We start from the raw sequence: 21,094 nt of genomic DNA on the forward strand, positions 1-21,094 counted from the left end.
TCATAAATATCAGTTTCCTCAAATGATGGGAGCTATAGGAAAGACAAAATTGAGTTCTCTAGCAGATAAATGAAAGCAGGGATTCCCTATATTGAACTAAAAAAGTTCATATGCACAAAGATACCAAGCATGTAAAGGAAAGTAGAGCATTTGACTGAAAGTTAAGGAGCCCAACTTTTAGTTCCATCATAATGGGGCTATACTATGAGAGAACTTACAAGCTGGACCAGGATTTTCTCAAAAAAAAGTAGCTGTGCATGACCTGGCCAGTTTGGCTCAGTAGTTAGAGCATTGTCCCGTGAGCCAAAGGGTCACAGGTCTGATTCTTGGTCAAGGGGCACGTACCTCTGTTGTGAGTTTGATTCCCAGCCCCAGTTGAGAGGCCCAATTGATGTGTCTCTCTCATATTAATGTCTCTTTCTCTCTCTCTCTCCCTCCCCCCCTTACTCCCTCCCTTCCATTCTCTCTAAAAATCAATGGGAAAAAATATCCTCAGGTGAGGATTAACAACAAACAAACAAAAAGTAGCTGTGCATATGTCCAAATGTTTGAACAAGTACTTGATAGAAGCCCGATGATTCTAGTCAATAAGGATTAATGAACCTTTAAATGGGGTGTGTGTTTTTTTAATTTAATAAATCTTTATTGTTCAGATTATTACAATTGTTCCTCTTTTTTCCCCCCATAGCTCCCCTCCACCCGGTTCCCACCCCACCCTCTGCCCTTACCCTCCCCCCCCCCCCCCCCCCCCCCCGCACTGTCCTCATCCGTAGGTGTACGATTTTTGTCCGGTCTCTTCCCGCGCTCCCCACACCCCTTTCCCCCCGAGAATTGTCAGTCCACTCCCTTTCTATGCCCCTGATTCTATTATATTCACCAGTTTATTCTGTTCCTTAGGTTTTTAATTCACTTGATTTTTAGATTCACTTGTTGATAGATATGTATTTGTTTTTCATAATTTTTATCTTTACCTTTTTCTTCTTCTTCCTCTTCTTAAAGAATACCTTTCAGCATTTCATATAATACTGGTTTGGTGGTGATGAACTCCTTTAGCTTTTTCTTATCTGTGAAGCTCTTTATCTGCCCTTCAATTCTGAATGATAGCTTTGCTGGGTAGAGTAATCTTGGTTGTAGGTTTTTGCTATTCATCACTTTGAATATTTCTTGCCACTCCTGTCTGGCATACATAGTTTCTGTTGAGAAATCAGCTGACAGTCGTATGGGTACTCCCTTGTAGGTAACTGTTTTTTCTCTTGCTGCTTTTAAGATTCTCTCTTTGTCTTTTGCTCTTGGCATTTTAATTATGATGTGTCTTGGTGTGGTCCTCTTTGGATTCCTTTTGTTTGGGGTTCTGTGCACTTCCTGGACTTGTAAGTCTATTTCTTTCACCAGGTGGGGGAAGTTTTCGGTCATTATTTCTTCAAATAGGTTTTTAGTATCTTGCTCTCTCTCTTCTTCTGGCACCCCCATAATTCTGATGTTGGTACGCTTGAGGTTGTCCCAGAGGCTCCTTACAGTATCTTCATATTTTTGGGTTCTTTTTTCTTTTTGATTTTCCAGTTGAGTGTTTTTTGCTTCTTTGTATTTCAAATCTTTGACTTGATTCTTGCAATCCTCTAGTCTGCTGTTAGATCTCTGTATAATATTTTTTATTTCAGTCAGTGTATGCTTAATTTCTAGTTGGTCCTTTTTCATATCCTCGAGGGTCTCACTAAATTTATTGGCCTTTTCTAGAAAATTCTTGAAAAACCTTATAACCGTGGTTTTGAACTCTATATCCAGTCTTTTGCTTTCCTCCATTTCTTTCATTTGTGATCTGTTTCTTTGTCTTTGCATTTTGGCTGCTTCCCTGAGTTGACAGAGTGGCTTTGTGTGCTAGGTGTCCTATAGGGCCCAGTGGCTCAGCCTCCCCAGTTATCTGAGGTGGACACTCTTGGTGCACCCCTTTGTGGGCTGTGTGCACAGTCTTGTTGTAGTTAAGCCTTGATTGTTGTTGGTATCACTGGGAGGAATTGACCGCCAGGCCAATTGGCTGTGAGGATCAGCTGTGTCTATGCTGGGAGAACTTCTGTGCTGGAGACACCCTTATGAGACAAAACTTGCAAAAGCCTCTGTGCTCAGCTTGGATGGGGCAGAGTTTTAGGGCAGAGCAGACAGCATTGGTTTCCCATCAGCCCTGCCCTAAAAGGCCCCTGTGTCTCAGTGCCCCAAGGTAATCGCTGCAAGCACCTCTGAGAGAAAGCCGCCCTCAAGTTCCACCCGCTGCCAGACAGTCCAGTTTCTCCCGGAATGAGTCTGGGTCCCCAGAGTCTTACCCGGAACTGGAGTTCAGTGCAGTCTAGAGCTTTTGTCTCCCTCCTGCTTGAGAAAGCCAGCCGCATACTCAGTTGCCCGCTCTTTCCATGCGCACGCCTCGGTACCTCTGCCTTCCGCAGTTCCTCTGAGTCTCAGTGTGCTTTTCTCTTTCCTGACAGTCCAGTTTCACCCCGTAGGAGTCTGGGTCCCCAGAGTCTCGCTCGGAACTGGAGTTCAGCGCAGTCAGGAGCTTTTGTCTGCCTCCCGCTTGAGAAAGCCAGCCGTGCACTCAGTTGCCAGTCCTTTCTGTGCGCACATCTCAGTACCTCTGCCTCCTGCAGTTCCTCTGAGTCTCAGTGTGCTTTTCTCTTTCCTTCTAGTTGTAGAATTTCCACTCAGCCAGCCTTCCTGTGGTTCTGGATGATGTCCGTTTTGTCTTTTAGTTGTAATTTTGAAATGGTTGTGCAAGGCAGCAGTTTAGGTGTTTACCTATGCCACCATCTTGGTTTCTCTCCAAATGGGGTGTTTTTGAGTTCAGGAGAACCAATTGTCCACCACTACTATAGAAGAACCTTATAAATACTCCCAATCAGATTTTATTTGATGAACTTTCCGGGTTACATTAGCTGCAATTTGGGGCCCTAGACACTTAACCAAAAGAACTTGCTTCATATAATTGCTTGGGATTCTTTATCTGGATACTACATTGCATCTTAGTTGATAAAAGGGTTTTTGGCATGCTAACATTTAGATATTTTTTTCCTGAGAGTTATTATTTATTATTTATTCAACAAATAATTGTGGGATACAATCTATGTGCTCATCAAACAGGTAAAGCTATTACAAAAGTCTGTTCACCAAATCACTAGGCTATAATTTCTAGCAACATTTCAATTTTTGAATTTTGGAAATTTCAAAGGAAACAGGAGGGCTGCTGCATTCAAGGAAATGGTGGGGATTGGGTCAAGGAAAACTCTGTTAGTCTATAGTCCTTCCCCTTAAGGGAACACCCATGATTTGCTGGTTTGAGTTCATATTATATACCATCTCCCCATATTCTTCCTCATGGCATATGTTCCTAAACTTCCTACCAAATCAACCCATTTCTGAATTTTCAAACAACCCTTTTCCTAATAACTTTTAGAGATTTAATATATATGTTCATTGGCTGGCTCTGACATTACTGTTCAAACTGTTCTTACAACCGTGTAACAAGCCTTATGTTCTGGATTTGCTCAACTGCGGCTGATGTGTTCTTATTTCAAGGGGCTGGCTGGTGCTGCTCCATTTCTTGCCAGCAGTAAGTTCCTGCTTAACAGATAAGCTATCAACATTTTCAGAATGTTAATTTTTTTTTCAGTATTTCCTTTCCTCTTCACTTTTAAGGCAGGTTTAACAACTTACTTTCACCCTGGAATAAACTTGAAGAAAATACACTACGATAGCATCAAACTTTATGAGAAACTGGAAGAAGAAACTGGACAGGTAAATGCATTTAACTTGAAATTGACTTTTAGGTGAGTGTCTTAGAAATATGTAAGATCTCTGAAGGATTTTGACATTATCATGTATAGCTGTGTGTGGTGGCATCAAGGGTATGTGAAATGTTTAATGTGGTAAAGAAATCTGATAAGAGTTTAAGGTAAGAACCTCTGAAGTTTGCTCTCAAATCAGTTTGAATTCTTGAAGTGTATTACCCATGTAATTATCCACTCTTCTCGCTTTTTTTTTAATGAAGGAAGAATACAAAGCAGCAGCTTTCAAAAATACCTTTAGTCAGTTACTATATCTAGAAACTAAGAAATTAGAGCCTTTCAGCCACCAGATGACAAAGGATCTGACAACGGTGCATGGCATACTGTCACATGGCTTTGAAAAGTACTTCATTAAAAGCCCCTCACTTTTATTTTTATTTCTTCTCATAGTTATTAGCATTCTGAAAATAAACTGGCAGGCTTAGAATATCCATGGGCCAGTGGTCAGCAAACTCACCCGCAGTTTGCCGACCACTGCCATAGGCTACGACTGAAGTCTCCTTAAAATCCTCGTGCCATTTCCCTGGCCTAAAGCCATCAAATGGCTCCGCATGGTCTCTAGGACAAAGGACAAAGGAGGAGGACCTGCACAGCTGAGCCCTGCCTGCCTTTCCAACATTTGCTCTTACTTCTCTTCGCTATGCTCAGATGCTTCAGCTCTTCTTAATTACTTACAGTTCTGGAATGTGCTGGGCTCTCTGCCTGAAACAACATTCCTCTGGCTCCCATTTCAGAACTTACCCTCCATCTTTTCTGGGGGTCATCCCCTTTGAGAAGCTGGCCTTGACTTTGCCCACCCAGGCCGAGCTGAGGCCATGTCACTTGGTTCTAAGAATATTGGTGTATCCCTCTCTATAATGCCCATCTCTCTATGGTGGTTGTTGCTTCACTGTTTGGTCTTCCCTACAGAGTATGAGCAACCTGAGGGCAAAGATTGCATCATTTATTTCTGTAACCCCAGGGCCACGCTGAGTGCTTGGCCAACTGAAGGACTTCGATTAAATGTCAAATGAAGGTTTGTTTCAAGTCACAATATCATCGCTGCAGCATTCTGATTCTTCATATTCCTGCCTCAAATCCTTTGTTTTCCTCTTTTCCGCATAATTTTCTTTCACTCCGTACATTAACACTATCATATGTTATTGTATTATGCAATTAGTTCTCTGCTTCACCTGAAGCTCCATACAAGCAGGGTCTTTGCCTCTCTTGTTCATAACAGCATCTCTGGGGCTTAGCATAGTGCCTGGCACAGAGCAGGCAGTTAGTAAATAGTTGATGAATTAAATGTTTCTTTATAAGATTCAAATATGTTTATGTAGTTATCTCTTTCACTGGATAGTAAATCTCTTATGTTGTATATCTACATTTCGTAGTATGGAAGAAGAATCATGTTTCAATGCCAAATAAGGATTTATTGATGTGTGTTTATTGACATTATTATCACAGGTGGTGGGATTCCATCAGCCAGGTAGTATCAGAATTGCTACAACTCCTGTAAGGGTAGATGAATTTAAATATCAAATGACTCGGACTGGCTGGCATGCAACAGAACAGTATATTATTGAACCTGAGAAAATTCAAGAGATGTTCCCTTTACTCAACATGAACAAGGTATTTATCCTAAGGGCATTTTCACTATTTATTGACTGGAATTAAGATTAGAAAAAGTTATTTGAAGTTGTTAATTAAAAATAGAAAAACTTTGTACACACGTTTTAAATGGCAAAATTAAATGATTAATACTGGAATTTGGGTAAATTACAAGCTGAGCTACTGTGTATGCCAAGTGAAATATGAAAAGGTAATGAAAAATTTTATTAGTTTTCCACCTATGACAACTGAGGAAACATACTCAATACCTTTCTATTACTGTGTCCCCCAGATCTGGGGATTTCCTTACATAAACCTTGTGTTTGAGAACTATAAATAAAATAATAACCTGGGATGATAAGTATATATCATCCCAGGAAAGATTGTGTTATTAAAATTTTTTACAAAATCAAGTGTAGAAGTACTACTATATTGCTACACAAATATCCCCTAGCTCATATGTATGCTTCCCTGGAAGGCTCTATGCCAGATATTTATCTAGTTTTAACCAGATTTGACGAAAAGAATCCACTTGAAAATTAAGTGCCTTTTTTTTGCTGGGTGATAATCCAATTTTCATAACAACAACAATGACTGATTATCTATACTAATAAAAGGGTAATGTGCTAATTAGACCCGGGAACCTTCTGGACATCCTTCTGGACAAAGCCATGGTGGCAGGGCCAAGACAGAGGCAGTTAGGGGCGATCAGGCCAGGAGGGGAGGGCAGTTGGGGGTGATCAGGCCGGTGGGGGGGGGGCAGTTGGGGGCGAGCAGACAGGCAGGGGGGCAGTTGGGGGCGATTAGGCTGGCAAGGCGGGGCAGTTGGAGAAAAGGCCAGTGGGGAGGGCCAGTTGGGGGCGAGCAGGTTGGCAGGAAGAGTGGTTAGGGGCGATCAGGCAGGCAGGGGGGTTAGTGAGGGACAACGTGGGGCGACCGGGCCGGCAGGGGAGGGCAGTTGGGTGCAACCAGGCTGGCAGGGGAGGGCAGTTGGGGGCAATCGGGCCAGCAGGGGAGCAGTTAGGGGGCAATCAGGCTGGCAGGCTGAAGCAGTTAGGGGCAATCAGGCAGGCAGGCAGGCGAGTGGTTAGGAGCCAGCAGTCCCAGATTGTGAGAGGGATGTCCAACTGCTGGTTTAGGCCTGATCCAGATTGGAGAGGGTGCAGGCTGGGCTGATGGGCAACCCTCCCACCCCCCATGCATGAATTTCATGCACTGGGCCTCTAGTATGTTACATAAACAGGAAACTGTAGCTTAGATGGTTTACATAGTAGGTCTAAGCTCATCCAGCTGGAAACAGCTGAGCAGAGATTTGAATTCTCTGACTCCTTTGTACATACTACCTAAAGGTACCTGGTAGGGCTGTTGAGGGAAGCAGAGGGTTATGCTTCTCCCTGGTGACTCCTGCAGCATCTCTGATACCAAAGGATTTGTATCATTGATCTGGGTGCTGGGGTTGTTTGCCCTTGTGAGTCTTTACAGGCTGTTGGTACTACCTTGTCTATAGTGTTGTATGATGCCACTGTGATGGCAGACTGATGTGGCATTGCATTGTCTACATTGAAATTCCATCACCGCTCCTAGAGAGGATGTGCTTATATCTGTGTATATGTTAATCTTGGAATACTTTGCTGGAAGTTCTCATCATCAGATTTTTCTCAAGGGCATTAAGTATGGAGACATGTTGGAAGAGTATTCTCCATCTCTGGGGCAGGATGCCAAATTAAATATACCCATTATAAAACACCAATGTGACATTTGAAAGGTTACAGTAATATGAATTCCATTAAAATCGAAGTCTCTTGCACTAAACCTATAACAAGAGATTGGATTAGTAATCAAAAACTTCCCACAGAGAAATACCTAGGCCCAAATGACTTCACTAGTGAATTCTATCAGACATTTAAAGAAGAATTAATACCAAGTCTTCAAAAACTCTTCCCAAAATAAAAGAGAATTCAACCCTTCCCAACTCATCTATGAGGCCAGTATTGCTGTGACATGAAATCCAGACAAAGATATCACAAGGAAAGAAATATCAGTATCCCTTATGAATATTGATGCAAAAGTTCTCAACAAAATACTAGCAAAGTTAATTCAGCAACATATAAAAAGGAGTATGCAGCATGACCAAGTTGAATTTATTCCAAGAATACAGAGTTGGGTTAACATCTGAAAATCATCAGTGTAGCACTACATTAATAGAATAAAAGGCAAAAACAGATGATCATCTCAATAGATGCAGACAAAAAAGTTGACATCGCCTGGCTCATATTTGGTACACAGTAGATTTTTGTTTAATGGCTAAGTCTAAGACCTAAATATACCACTTCAGAGTATTCACTCCTATTTCACCTGAGTTTTGTTCTAGTTTCTTCCATAGTACTAGCCTCAAGCCCTACCACAAAGTAGTATTCAAGAAATAGTTGTTGAATGACTGAATTAAGTTTATATTTTCCTGACACCAGGTATATATTTAGCATGTGAATTTACTAACAGTATTAAATAATTAAATATAAATATTTGATCAGTTAGTATTAGATTTAACTACAAATGTCAGAAACCAATAATATTTAGACAAGATAGAAGTTTATTTCTCTTTTACTTAGACAGTCTGGATTTGAATGCTAGTTGTTTTCCATGAAGACTTCCAAATCATTGCTCTGTCATTCCTAGGGTGTGACTCTTCTGTTCTTATTCTAAGTGGTAGCTAGAACTCCAGCCATCCTGTCTGCATTCCAGACTGGGAGATGGAGGAAGGAGCAAAGAAGAAGGGAGAGACAAAGGACTTATGCCAGTTGCCTTTTTATAATGGTTTGTGGAAGCTGCCACATGACACTTTCATTTGCATTTTATTGACCAGAACTTAGTAATAGTTTTATCTATCAACTGGAGCTAATAGCTGCCAACTATTGGAAATTGTTCTTAGCATCCACGTGTCTAAATAAACATACTATTGTTATTTCTATGAGGGGGAAGGAGAGGATGGATATTGAAGATAATTGCAAGGCTCTCTCAGCCTGTCTACTTAACTCTCAGTGTACATCCTGCCTAAGTGTGAGCTTTGATACAGGAAAATGACTGATTAATCTGATGCCTCAATGCATTTTTCAAGTCCAGTTTTTTAAACATTTGCTGGTGGATATAGTTACACCGAATAATGAGTACATATTCATTTGAGTATTGATTTTTTTATGATCGATTTAGATTTTAGCTGGACTGTATAATCCTGGAGACGGTCATATTGATCCTTACTCTCTAACTATGGCTCTGGCTGCTGGGGCTAGGAAATATGGTGCCCTTTTAAAATATCCTGCACCGGTGACTTCTCTGAAACCCAGGTCAGATGGAACATGGGATGTTGAGACACCACAGGGATCTATGAGAGCAAATAGAATTGTGAATGCTGCAGGTAAGTGTCATATCATTTTTTAAAATTAGTGAGGTTCTTTAAGAGGCAAATAAATAAGATATTATCCCATAAAGTAATGTTTTATACTATGAACGTTATTATAAAACACTGCGATGCTCCCAAGGTAAACATTTTGGCTGTTTCTAAGCTACAAAGCCCTCCCTTCATCACTGTTTTCTTGGTGGAACTACCACTCTGTCCTTGGTTACCTATAAAAACTTGATATCTTTGCTCTAACCGGTTTGGCTCAGTGGCTAGAGCGTTGGCCTGTGGACTGAAAGGTCCCAGGTTCGATTCTGGTCAAGGGCATGTACTTTGGTTGCGGGCACATCCCCAGTAGGAGGTGTGCAGGAGGCAGCTGATCGATGTTTCTAACTATCCCTCTCCCTTCCTCTCTGTGAAAAATCAATAAAATATATATTTAAAAACAAAAAAACTTGATATTCTTTTCTGTGCTCCATTTTGTTTTGCTCCAGGTCATGTTTTGCCAAATTATGCTCTTTTTTCCTTTCTTATGTTCACTCTTTCTTCATACTTATAATCAAACTCTAGTATTTGCATTCATGAGCATCTTTGTTCTCAATTTGCCTTTTTAGGGCAGATTTGATCATTGTGTTCTCTCTCATCCATTTCTGAATACTTGACTCTAGTCAAATAACGTTGAGCCCTTTTCTTCTCAGAACATTATTAAACATACTTCATAGTTTTTTCTTAGGTTGCTCTGTTACTGTTTAGATTTAGAGTAGAGTGAACCCAAAAAGAGTATTTGATATAATCTAACTACCCACTCATTTTTCCATTTATGGAGACCAAGGTCCAGAGAGGTCATGCCACTTGGCAAAGTGACAGTTATGTCACAGACAGGATTTGGACCTGAGTCTTTTGACTCTTGAGTTAATACTAATACGTCATTTGCCTGTGAAGTCATTTTCAGCTATCACACATACAAAAACAAATTCTTGTGCAAATGAAAATGCTTATGCTGATTGGGCTAATACTTTACATTTACCTATAGTTCATAATGGTTAACTTAAATCCTAAAATAACATGAAGCAGTAACTGATTATTTTCTTATGGTCTGCTCTTTGCATCAGTGTTTAAATTATACAATGAAAACAATCTTTATTACATATCATCTCAAATGATATGCCATGGACATGCTAGAAACATGGACCTTAAGATTTTTCCCTCTAAATTGTAACTTTGATTGATTTTTTAAAAAACAAAACACTCTTAGTGGTTCTAGAAAATATCATGTATTCAATATTTAAGAGTTTAAATTAGTATTTATGAATCTTTCTAACCCATGTCCCCCATTTGAAAAGCATAAAAATCTCATGCCTTCTTTGATATCATTTGAAATTCAAAATTCAGTAATGTAAAATGACTTGCCTAAAAATTAAAAGCAAAGGCATAAAATATTGCTTTCTTTTTGAACTTCACTTGCCCCACCCCTGCAAGCCCATGTGATATCCCCCTATCCCTCACGGTCCTTGGGCACAACTAGTTTAAATTCTTCTGGATTATCTAAGGCAAAGACATGATTCATCCTTTTTTTCCCAAGTAGCAAGGATTCTTTGTAATCCTGTAATGTTCTGTATGATCTAATGAATTCAGCCCCTAAAACATTTTACTGTTTTCTAAGTGATAGCAAATACTAAACAAGCATGCTCGGCCTTCCAGGTCAGCACCCGAGGCAGACATTGCTAATCAATCACTGCACTCCTTTCTGATGGGCTTGAACAAACCTCACCATTTTCCTCAATGCAGTGTTTCAGGCAGCCACACACTCCCAACTGATATTTTGAGAAATAACAAAGAAGACCTTAATTTAACACATTTCTCTAATGTTTTCCAAAAATTGATAAAATTTTGTTTGTATAATTCATTGCCATTGTAATAGGTTTTTTTTGTGTGTGTGTGTGTGTGTGTGTGTGTGTGTGTGTGTGTGTTTTGTTTGTTTTTTTTTTTTGTCCTAAACCACAAACTCTAGGCATAAGAGATCAGTGAAGAGAAAGAAGATCTGACCTAAACCCAGGGTATTGGTTACCAGATGAAGTACATATTCTGTCAGCTATGAAATCTTGTGGGGTGGTCAGGGCAGGGCCGGGCAATGGCAGGACATCCTAGAGAACAACTCTTCTGGTGTTGGCCTGTGAAAGCAAATCTTTGGAATTAGGTTGACAGTGTGGCCCTACATGGAGTGGTAAACACAGGGCCATGCCATCAACCTAATTCCAGGGGCTTGCTCTCCCAGGTCAGCACCAGAAGAGCTGTTCTCCAGGTCATCCTTCTTTTCCGCTTTGTTCTTGAAGCCTCTTACACAGCCATTTACTCCCTTTCCCATCTCATTGATCACTCCAGGCAGCTTCTTGTTGAAAGTTGTATTAAGAACTATGCTATCTCACCCTGGCCAGTGTGAAATAGTTTATTGAAGGTTGCCCCATACACCAAAAGGTTGTGGTTCATTTCCCAGTTAGGGCACAATGAAGTGGCATGCAGAAGGCAGCCGAGTATGTGTTTCTCTCCCACTCTCTTCCTCTCGCTCTAAAATCAATGAAATCATTTTAAAAAGTAAAAGAACTATGCTATCAAAACTCAAGTTCATAAATAAAAGCAATCATCTGCAGGAGGCATTATGCTAACAGGACTTGAGAATGTGTCTGATGGAATTTCCCAGAGTTACTCAGTGAGGCCTGTTACCAGGATGTCTCACAAATTCAGGTGAGGCCCTCAGGCCAGCTCTGAAATCGAATTGAAGTAACCAGGATATAGACTTGGAAATATAACCAAAATGTCAAAGTTGTAAAGGCCACTATTATCTACTCAATTGTATGATAATCTGCTAGAAGTTTCTTTACGTGGGGTCATAACCAAAGGCTGTTGAGTCTTCAGGATACCTGTGGGAAGGAAAGTCTAAAAGTAAAAAATATGCCCCTTTGCTGGTGTGTCTCCAGCACTGTCCAGTGTAGGGGGCTTTCTCCACCAGAGACAATGCATTGCCAACCATGTGACCTGGACAGATTACTCATTTGTAAAATGGAGATAACAGTGTCCATTTAAAAAAGTTATTATGATCAGTAAATGAGCTAATAATGTAAAGTACTCAAAACAAGGCTTACCGCAGAGAAAACACTAAAACTTAAATATAATAATGATAATAATTATTATGGTTATAATTACTTCCCTGAAAGTCTGTGACCTGGTCTGGGAGACACTAGCATCACGGTACCATAGCTTTTTGGTACCAGCCTTAAGATTACCCAAATCCGGGGGGAGAAACCAAGATGGCGGCATAGGTAAACACCTAAACTGCTGCCTCGCACAACAATTTCAAAACTACAACTAAAAGACAGAACGGACACCATCCAGAACCACAGGAAAGCAGGCTGAGTGAAAATTCTACAACTAGAAGGAAGGAGAAAAGCTCACAGAGAATTGGAGGTACGGCAAAGGGGCTTTGTGCGCGCAGAGAGGAAGGGCGGCTGAGAGCTTGGCTGACTTCCTCTGGCGGAAGGGGGAAGGAAGCCTCGGACCGCGAGCTGGGAAAGGCAGAAGTCTGAAGGCGCACACGGGCCAGTGCGCACAAAGGCTGCGGAGGTAGCCATAGACTTTCCCTAGTGAAAGGGAGTCAGAAGATCCTGACTGAGCCCCAGTTCTGACTGCAGTGAACCCCGGTTCCAGGCGAGCCCCTGGGGACCCACGCTCTTGTAGGGGGAGTCTGGACTCTCGGGCGGAGACTCAGGAGCCGGGGAAGGCGGAGGACTGAAAGTGCGCACACGCGCCGCGCCGGTGCACACAAAGGCTGCGGGGGTTGCCACAGGCTTTCCCTAGTGGAGGGAAGTCAGAGGATTCTGACTGCACCGAGCCCCAGTTCTGACTGCAGTGAACCCCAGTTCCAGGCGAGCCCCTGGGGACCCACGCTCTTGTGGGGGGAGTCTGGACTCTCAGGCGGAGACTCGAGCTGGGGAAGGCGGAGGACTGAAAGCGCACATGCGCGCAGGGGCGGGGCTGACAGGAAGCCAAGACTGAGACTCCACCCCATCCAAGCTGAGCACAGAGGCTATTGCAATTTGGCAAGTCTAATCCTATAAGGCTGTCTTCAGCACCGGGCTTCTCCCAGCATAGACACAGCTGATCCTTACAGCCAACTGGCCAGGAGGTCAATTCTTCCCAGTGATACCAACAACAATAAAGACTTAATTACAACAAGGCTGTACACACAGTCCACAAAGGGGTGCACCAAGAGTGTCCACCTCAGGTTAACTGGGGAAGCAGACCCACTGGGCCATATTGGAAACCTAGCACAAATATCTACCTTACCAACTCAGGGATTCAGTGAAAATGCGGGGTCAAAGAATCAGATCACAAACGAAAGAAATGGAGGAAAACAAACGACTGGATATAGAATTCAAAACCACCGTTATAAGACTTTTTAAGAATATCCTAGAAAAGGCCGATAAATATAACGAGACCCTCGAAGATATGAAAAAAGACCAACTAGAAATTAAACATACACTGACTGAAATAAAAAATATTATACAGAGACCCAGAAACAGAATAGAGGAACACAAGAATCAAGTCAAAGAATTGAAATACAAAGAAGCAAAAAACACTCAACCGAAAAAGCAAAAAGCAAAAAAAAAAATCCAAAAAGTTGAAGATAATGTAAGAAGACTCTGGGACAACTTCAAGCGTACCAACATCAGAATTATGGGGGTGCCAGAAGAAGAGAGAGAGCAAGATACTGAAAACCTATTTGAAGAAATAATGACCGAAAACTTCCCCCACCTGGTGAAAGAAATAGACTTACAAGTCCAGGAAGCCCACAGAACCCCAAACAAAAGGAATCCAAAGAGGACCACACCAAGACACATCATAATTAAAATGCCAAGAGCAAAAGACAAAGAGAGAATATTAAAAGCAGCAAGAGAAAAACAGTTAATTACCTACAAGGGAGCACCCATACGACTGTCAGCTGACTTCTCAACAGAAACTATGCAGGCCAGACGGGAGTGGCAAGAAATTTTCAATGTGATGAATAGCAAGAACCTACAACCAAGATTACTCTACCCAGCAAAGCTATCATTCAGAATTGAAGGGCAGATAAAGAGCTTCACAGATAAGAAAAAGCTGAAGGAGTTCATCACCACCAAACCAGTACTATATGAAATGCTGAAAGGTATTCTTAAAGAAGAGGAAGAAGAAAAAAGTAAAGAGAAAAAATTATGAACAACAAATACATATCTATCAACAAGCCAACCTAAAAATCAAGTGAATTAAAAACCTGAGGAGCAGAATAATCTGGTGAATATAATAGAATCAGGGGCATAGAAAGGGAGTGGGCTGATAATTCTCAGGGGGAAAGGGGTATGGGGGGGTTCATGAAGAGAATGGACAAAAATCATACACCTATGGATGAGGACAGTGGGGGGGAGGTAAGGGCAGAAGGTGGGGTGGGAAAGGGGTGGAGGGGAGCTATGGGGGGAAAAAGGAGAAATAATTGTAATAATCTGAATAAAGATTTATTTAAAAAAAATAAAAAAATAAAAATTTGACACGGTATTGAAAAATACAAAAAAAAAAAAAAAAAAAGATTACCCAAATCCTTTTACTTACTCTATGATCAATCAGTACCCCTTCTGCTGGTAAATTGACTTCCCAAAAAGCTTGGTTCCCAGATTTCAAAAATACTCTAATTAGATGGTCTTAGAGGGGAGCTATATTTTAAACAAGTACTGTATTGTCTGTACTAGATGGTCTGCAAAATATGTTTTGAGGAACACTACTATAGAGATGTTCCTACAGGAGAGAGGATGCAGTGACTTCGTTCTTAAGAAAGCAGAGCTGAAGAAGAGTTTATGACACTCCTGCTCTCTTGGTGTGCAATCAGCTAACTTGTCTTTAGTGTCGCTTTAAAACCTGCTTCATTCTCCCTTCTTTTTATCCCTCCTGTCAGGTATTTATTATAATGCAAGCTTTTTCTTTGCATAGTGATGAATGTTTCTCTTGACTTCATTTCCAATTGCCTCATTATGCCTGACATAACTTTGTAAACTTTACTTAAGAATTTTCCTGACATGATAAATCAGAAATGTGATTGGATCATGCCAACATGAAGTCCAGTGTTCAGCCCCAAAGAATTGCCTAATTTTGCCTGATACTTTGCATCAGTGAATGTCACTGTATAAACCATCAGTGCCACTGAATAGACACTAGAACCAGTAAACTTGTCCACAAACCTGTACCCTTCATTTTAGTTCCATTTATATCAGTCACTGAATTTTTTAAAATGGAAGTCATTTCCAAAGTTCATTTTTTATTGACTCTTCTGTGGTTTTCAGTTGATAATGGCATATTTTTTAGGTGATTCCTCTGCATTTGTCTCTCTTCCTTTTGCACTTGTTGGATGGGTGATCTAGCAGGGGTTGAAGTATAATCCTGGCTAGATTTTGGTTAAATTGATTGACATATAGAGGAGACAATGCCAACAAACACCACCCCCATAGGATAAAAAACATAGACTTGTCCATGGAGTTTCAAGTAATATATGATACTTAAGCATATGTTTCCACTTTATTTTAATGATGTAGGGCATTATTAAGCAAGCAACTAGACTCAGAAATTATAAATATGTTTGAATAGGACAGAATTTACTTTATTCAATTTATGTTTTTAATTGAACAAATATATTGAGGAAATTGCAGTGCTTTGAATCACTAACTAAATATTTGGGCTTTTTATATTTTAAAACTCTAATGCATGTAACTAGAATATGACTTTACTGTATTTTCCTGCAAAATCCTGACATTGATTATTTACATATTCCTGTCAGCACAAATAAATTAAGTTTCTAAATTATTTAAAGACCATAAACAGCTTTAATGCCCACAGGTAAGATTTTTGGTTTACATATGGACACCCCTTTCTGGGACTATTATACAAGTGTAACCAACTTATCCGTTAGCCCAAAATATAATAACAGAACACAAGAGTGATGTTTATATGGCTAAATAGAAATAAACATTTGTACATAAGAGTGCATAATTTGGGTTCCCAGACTGACTCATAATTGATGATTCTGTATTTAGCTCTGGACTTGATAATGACTTCAGAACTCCTTATTAGATTCTGAAAAAAAAAAAAAAAAAGCAGAAATAAAAATGGTTACAAAGTTAGAAAGTGAAACCCCTAAAAGAAATAACTTAAATAAAATCACCTAATCATTTGAATGATTACTCAAAATTATGAAACAAACAAGAGCATAGATCCCCTTTTCCCGCCTCCCAAATGATCCGTTGGTGAGTGAGGCAGAACCAGGTCCCCGACGAATAATCATTATTAGCATTTTAGATTTTAAAATACCTTTCTACAAGTGAAGGAGTCTTGGATTTTTTTTAAATAAAGTCTTTCTGTAGCAAGAAAAGCAGTAAGATGGGATCACTCCCGAGGGAAGGGGGGGGGGGGCGGTTGTCCCCTTGTGACCTTGGGCAGGTCTGTTTCCGTCTCTGCACTTTAGATCTACGTCTGTAAACTGAGGAGTCACCCTGAGGGTTGGGAGGGGGGATAATCAAGGCTCCTTTCTTCCACAAATTATCTGGTTCCATCTTTTGGAAAACACATTTGTTCCCACCAATAGGACAGCCCCCATGTGCACTGTGAAGTGAGAAACATTGCTTGAGGGAATCCCCACTGTTTATAAGCCCACTCCCCTTGGCTGTGGTACCTCTTCCCTCCTGCCCTGGATTCCTGGTGCTTTTCTGCCCTTTCTTTGAAAGGAAAGATCTTACAAGATTAAGATCTTACAAATTAAACTTTTAAAATAACAGAGAAAACTTAATGTTATCTCTCCCCTAGTATATACATGATCAAATTTTAAAATAACAGAACAATTCTGTATTTGTGGAATTTTAGGCATCCACAGTTTGGGGAAAGGAGGGCCTGGGGAACAGAGGGAACTGACCTGCAGGGCTTTATTCATGGTTATGATGTTTTATGTTACTCACATCCACACGGGGCCTCTTTCATGCCTGGTCATCCCTGTTCTACAGGTACAGTCAGCTCATTACTGTCTTTCTTATCAACATTGGTACATTTTATATATTCGGATTATTTATTTTTTCCTTCAAATATATTTTTTGTGCGTTTTTTCTGCCCACCTTTGCTTGTGGGCAAAATACTTTTTCAGGAACAGAGTTTTCTTAGATTTTAGAATTATCTTCAAACCTCTGGGCAATGTACAATATTGTCTTGTCTTCTCTTTCCCCATTCAATTTTGCAGTGACAAAGAAAAGATCATTATGACATTCTTTAGACTTTGCCATGAGTACTGAAGTCTTCTAACTATCTTATGCTGGCAGCCTCTCCTCCAAATAAATGTTGAACAAATGTTTAAATAATTGCAGTTGAAGGGAGAGCCAGACTGTTCACTGGCCCTGAGCACCCACATGTTTTGGTCGAACCCTGCTGATCTGTAGGTCTCCAGGCCACTGACCCAACATGCAGTCCATGGGAGGAACAGAAGAGGCTGGCTGGCTGCTGTGTGGGAAAATCATCAGTATTGGTGGACACATTTTTTTTTAGAAGGTCACCTGTGGCCCTGACTTCAGCCACAGTGCCTTGTAGGACTGAGTAGATGACTGCACTCCACGCCCTCAGATATGTCTGGGAGCGAGCTCAGGGAGAGAGGCCTCTGTGCCATTCCTCCCCTGCTGAGTGTTAGAAGGGGTCTAGAATCCATCATCTTAGATCTGTGTCAGATGTGGTGACATTTAAAAATGACTTTTTATTTCAGGATTTTGGGCTCGTGAAATTGGTAAAATGGTTGGACTAGAACATCCTCTCATTCCGGTTCAGCATCAATATGTTGTTACTTCGACTATCCCTGAAGTAAAAGCTTTGAAACGAGAACTCCCTGTGCTCCGTGACCTGGAAGGCTCTTACTACCTCCGGCAGGAAAGGGATGGGCTCTTGTTTGGTCCATATGAAAGTCAGGAGAAAATGAAAGTTCAGGACTCCTGGGTCACCAGTGGAGTCCCTCCAGGTAGGTGTAGCCAATGGAAGTGTGTGCATAGCAGGCATGTATGTTTTATGTCCCCCGTGGCTGAGGGCTGGCCACAGAATAAGATGATGCCATTGGGGGTGAGGGGTTTGAGGTAACCTCTGTTCTCTTCTCCCTTTGAATAATCACAGCAGGGAGTAAGGAAAGAGAGAAGAGGCAGCTGGTGGTGGTGAAGCTGAAGAAACATGCTCCCCACTGCTTTGGAAGGCTCTAGGTAATTTTTACCTGCCCACACCCACCTCCAGCATCCCTGCTCTTTCCTCGCTCCCCCTTCTGCTGTGTCTAGTGTCCAGATGTAGCTGCTACTATGCTTTGACAGCTGGAAACAGGACAGATATCAGAGACAGGATATCCAGCCTGCTAAGAAAGGAAGCCTTGGAGTCTATCATAGAGCAGGGTAGGTTAGGACTACACACTGAAATGAAGCCTACCTACTGCATAAGGTGATGAGGAAAAGGCTCAGGCCTCTGTGCTAAACAGGAGGCACCACTGTTTCTCTTTCAAGTTTGGAAGGGAAAAGGACCTCTTCCTGGTATTCATGGAACATTTCTACAGAGCCGGGCTAAAGATTGGGTCAATGAAGGAGGTAGCTCAGGTCTTAATCTATAAAAGGAGTTAAAATGTCACTGAGACACAGTTATTATAATGTGAAATGGAGGGATTTATACTTTCTAGAATTACACTTTGATAAGCTACTTGAGATAGGGACTGAATCCCTCCCTACTATTCCTTAAAGAGTGCTTCTGTCCATGTCACAAGTGATCAATAAACTGCCTTCAACAGAAGTTGGGCCAGTTACCTGAGGGCTTTAGTTTTACTGAGTGTGCTGTGCACATTTGCACCTGAGCAAAATAGCTCCTGACCCCTGAGGGATGGCTGATCTGCCACCTGAGAGCCTCCCTCTTGGCTCTGCCCCATGCTGGCAGCCTCTCCTCCAAATAAATGTTGAACAAATGTTTAATAATTGCGGTTGGAGGGAAAACCAGACTGTTCACTAGCCCTGAGCACCCACATGTTTTGGTCGAACCCTGCTGATCTGTAGGTCTCCAGGCCACTGACCCAACATGCAGTCCATGGGAGGAACAGGAAAAAGCTGGCTGGCTGCTGTGTGGGAAAATCATCAGTATTGGTGGACACATTTTTTTTTAGAAGGTCATCTGTGGCCCTGACTTCAGCCACAGTGCCTTGTAGGACTGAGTAGATGACTGCACTCCAAGCCCTCAGATATGTCTGGGAGCAGGCTCCGGGAGAGAGTCCTCTGTGCCATTCCTCCCCTGCTGAGTGTTAAAAGGGGACTAGAATCCACCATCTTAGATGCCAGAGTAGTTTTCCACTTAGCCCAGTGTCCTGGCATGACTTACTAAACTCCCATTTGCCCTCACCTGGGCAGATGAAGCAGATTTTTTGGTTTGTTGAAGGATAAAAGATCTCTCTTAACAAACCAAATAATCGCTGCTTATTTTTTAAAATTGTGATTGGATTAAATACTGAAAACTGTTACCATGTATAAATTTAAATTTTCTATAATTAATTATCTTACTGTTTTAAGAAATAACAATTCATTATCTTATTGTTTTAAGAAATAGCATTATTGTTCTTAATAATATAGTGTTTACCCATCTGTTGGTAGTGAATGTCAAGTTTAGACTTAAAAAAGAAAAGAGGAGCCTGATCAGCATGGATCGCTGGTTGAGTGTCGACCCATGAACCAAAAAAGTCTCCAGTCCCTGGTGGGGGCACATACCTGGGTTGCAGGCTCAGTCCTCGGTAGGAGGAGGCCGATCGATGTCTCTTTCTCATTAATGTTTCTAGCTCTCTATCCCTCTAAAATCAATAAAAACATATTAAAAATATATATTAAAACAAGAGGGAATCCTTTCTAACAGGCCATCCTGAAGTGTATCCCAGTTCAGATATTTAAATCACATTAGAGAACTTGTCCATGAAGCTGTGGCATCCTGATCAATGGTGTGTCCTTTCAGGCTTTGGAAAGGAACTCTTTGAGTCAGATCTGGACCGGATCATGGAACACGTCGAAGCTGCCATGGAAATGGTTCCGGTCTTGAAAAAGGCTGACATCATCAATATTGTCAATGGTCCTATCACCTATTCTCCTGACATTCTGCCTATGGTGGGTCCCCATCAGGGGCTCAGAAACTACTGGGTGGCTATAGGCTTTGGGTGAGTATCTCCATGTAATTCAACATGTGCTATAGAGTCGTGTCTTTTAGATAAGTCTTGTCCCATAATCTCAGGTCAAAAGTGGAATGGGGGCCCTGACCGGTTTGGCTCAGTGGAAAGAGCGTTGGCCTGTGGACTGAAGGGTCCCAGGTTCGATTCCGGTCAAAGGCATGTGCCTGGGTTGCAGGCACATCCCCAGTGGGAGGTGTGCAGGAGGCAGCTGATCAATGTTTCGCTCTCATCGATGTTTCTAACTCTCTATCCCTCTCCCTTTCTCTCTGTAAAAAATCAATAAAATATATTTTTTTTAAAAAGTGGAATGAGGGAAAGGGACAGAGCATTTTTCCTTTCATGACCAATGAAATGGGAGTAATAAAAAATGTTAGTCTTAAAACTCTGACTATATAATGGTTTCATCACTTGTATAGGTTTTAAAGATTTGCACACAGAAAAGCAGTGATTTCCTGGAACTTCCTCTTTGCATATTTTCTGCCATTTCCATTATTTGTGTCTTTTTAGGGCAGTTTGCCCCAACATACAAGGATGTTTTTATAATACAATGTGACACAGATAATACAAAAAATGAAACGTATAACATACCTGATGCTGTTTTCACCATAGTTCATGTTTGCCCAACATGATTTGCTTTTTCTTGGTTCCTCAGGTTGCTTACTATTTATGATCCATCACCCATTTCAGATTTCATCTCTAATATTTGTGCCATTAATTTGGTGAATATTAATGTCAAACCCCATTTACTATCATATCACAACTTCTAATATTCTATTTTTCTTTCCCATTTTATTTGGATATTTATTCAACTAACATCTAATGACTGCCGGTGAGTGCTAGATCTTGGGCTGCAGCTGAGCACAAGGCAGTGGGGTCTGACCAGAGCTGCAAGCCTGGTTGGGCTGCTGTTCTGCCGACAGCAGAGAGGCTGTGGTCTGAACTAAGGAAGCAGCAGTGAGGACTGAGACAGGAGGGACAATTACTTAAATTTGGTGATTAATTACATTA

At 41.2% G+C, this 21,094-nt stretch overlaps 1 protein-coding gene across 2 annotated transcripts in view; it reads left to right on the plus strand.

Moving 5' to 3' along the window:
- The window catches only part of DMGDH (dimethylglycine dehydrogenase), a 65,219-nt gene that overhangs the window by 6,972 nt on the left and 37,153 nt on the right, over positions 1-21,094 (plus strand). Inside the window, exons 1-6 of one of the 2 annotated variants that reach the window (XM_080681478.1) lie at positions 3,682-3,780; positions 4,740-4,845; positions 5,277-5,441; positions 8,628-8,832; positions 17,627-17,875; positions 19,876-20,074. In XM_080681478.1, the coding sequence (XP_080537604.1) occupies positions 4,840-4,845; positions 5,277-5,441; positions 8,628-8,832; positions 17,627-17,875; positions 19,876-20,074 (824 nt within the window). In that variant the 5' untranslated portion in view covers positions 3,682-3,780; positions 4,740-4,839. Of the gene's footprint in view, positions 1-3,681; positions 3,781-4,739; positions 4,846-5,276; positions 5,442-8,627; positions 8,833-17,626; positions 17,876-19,875; positions 20,075-21,094 lie in introns of those variants that run through there. The other variant, XM_080681477.1, reaches the window with a different exon arrangement.

Source organism: Plecotus auritus (assembly GCF_963455305.1).
Source record: "Plecotus auritus genome assembly, chromosome: 7".
NCBI classification, from domain to species: domain Eukaryota; kingdom Metazoa; phylum Chordata; class Mammalia; order Chiroptera; family Vespertilionidae; genus Plecotus; species Plecotus auritus.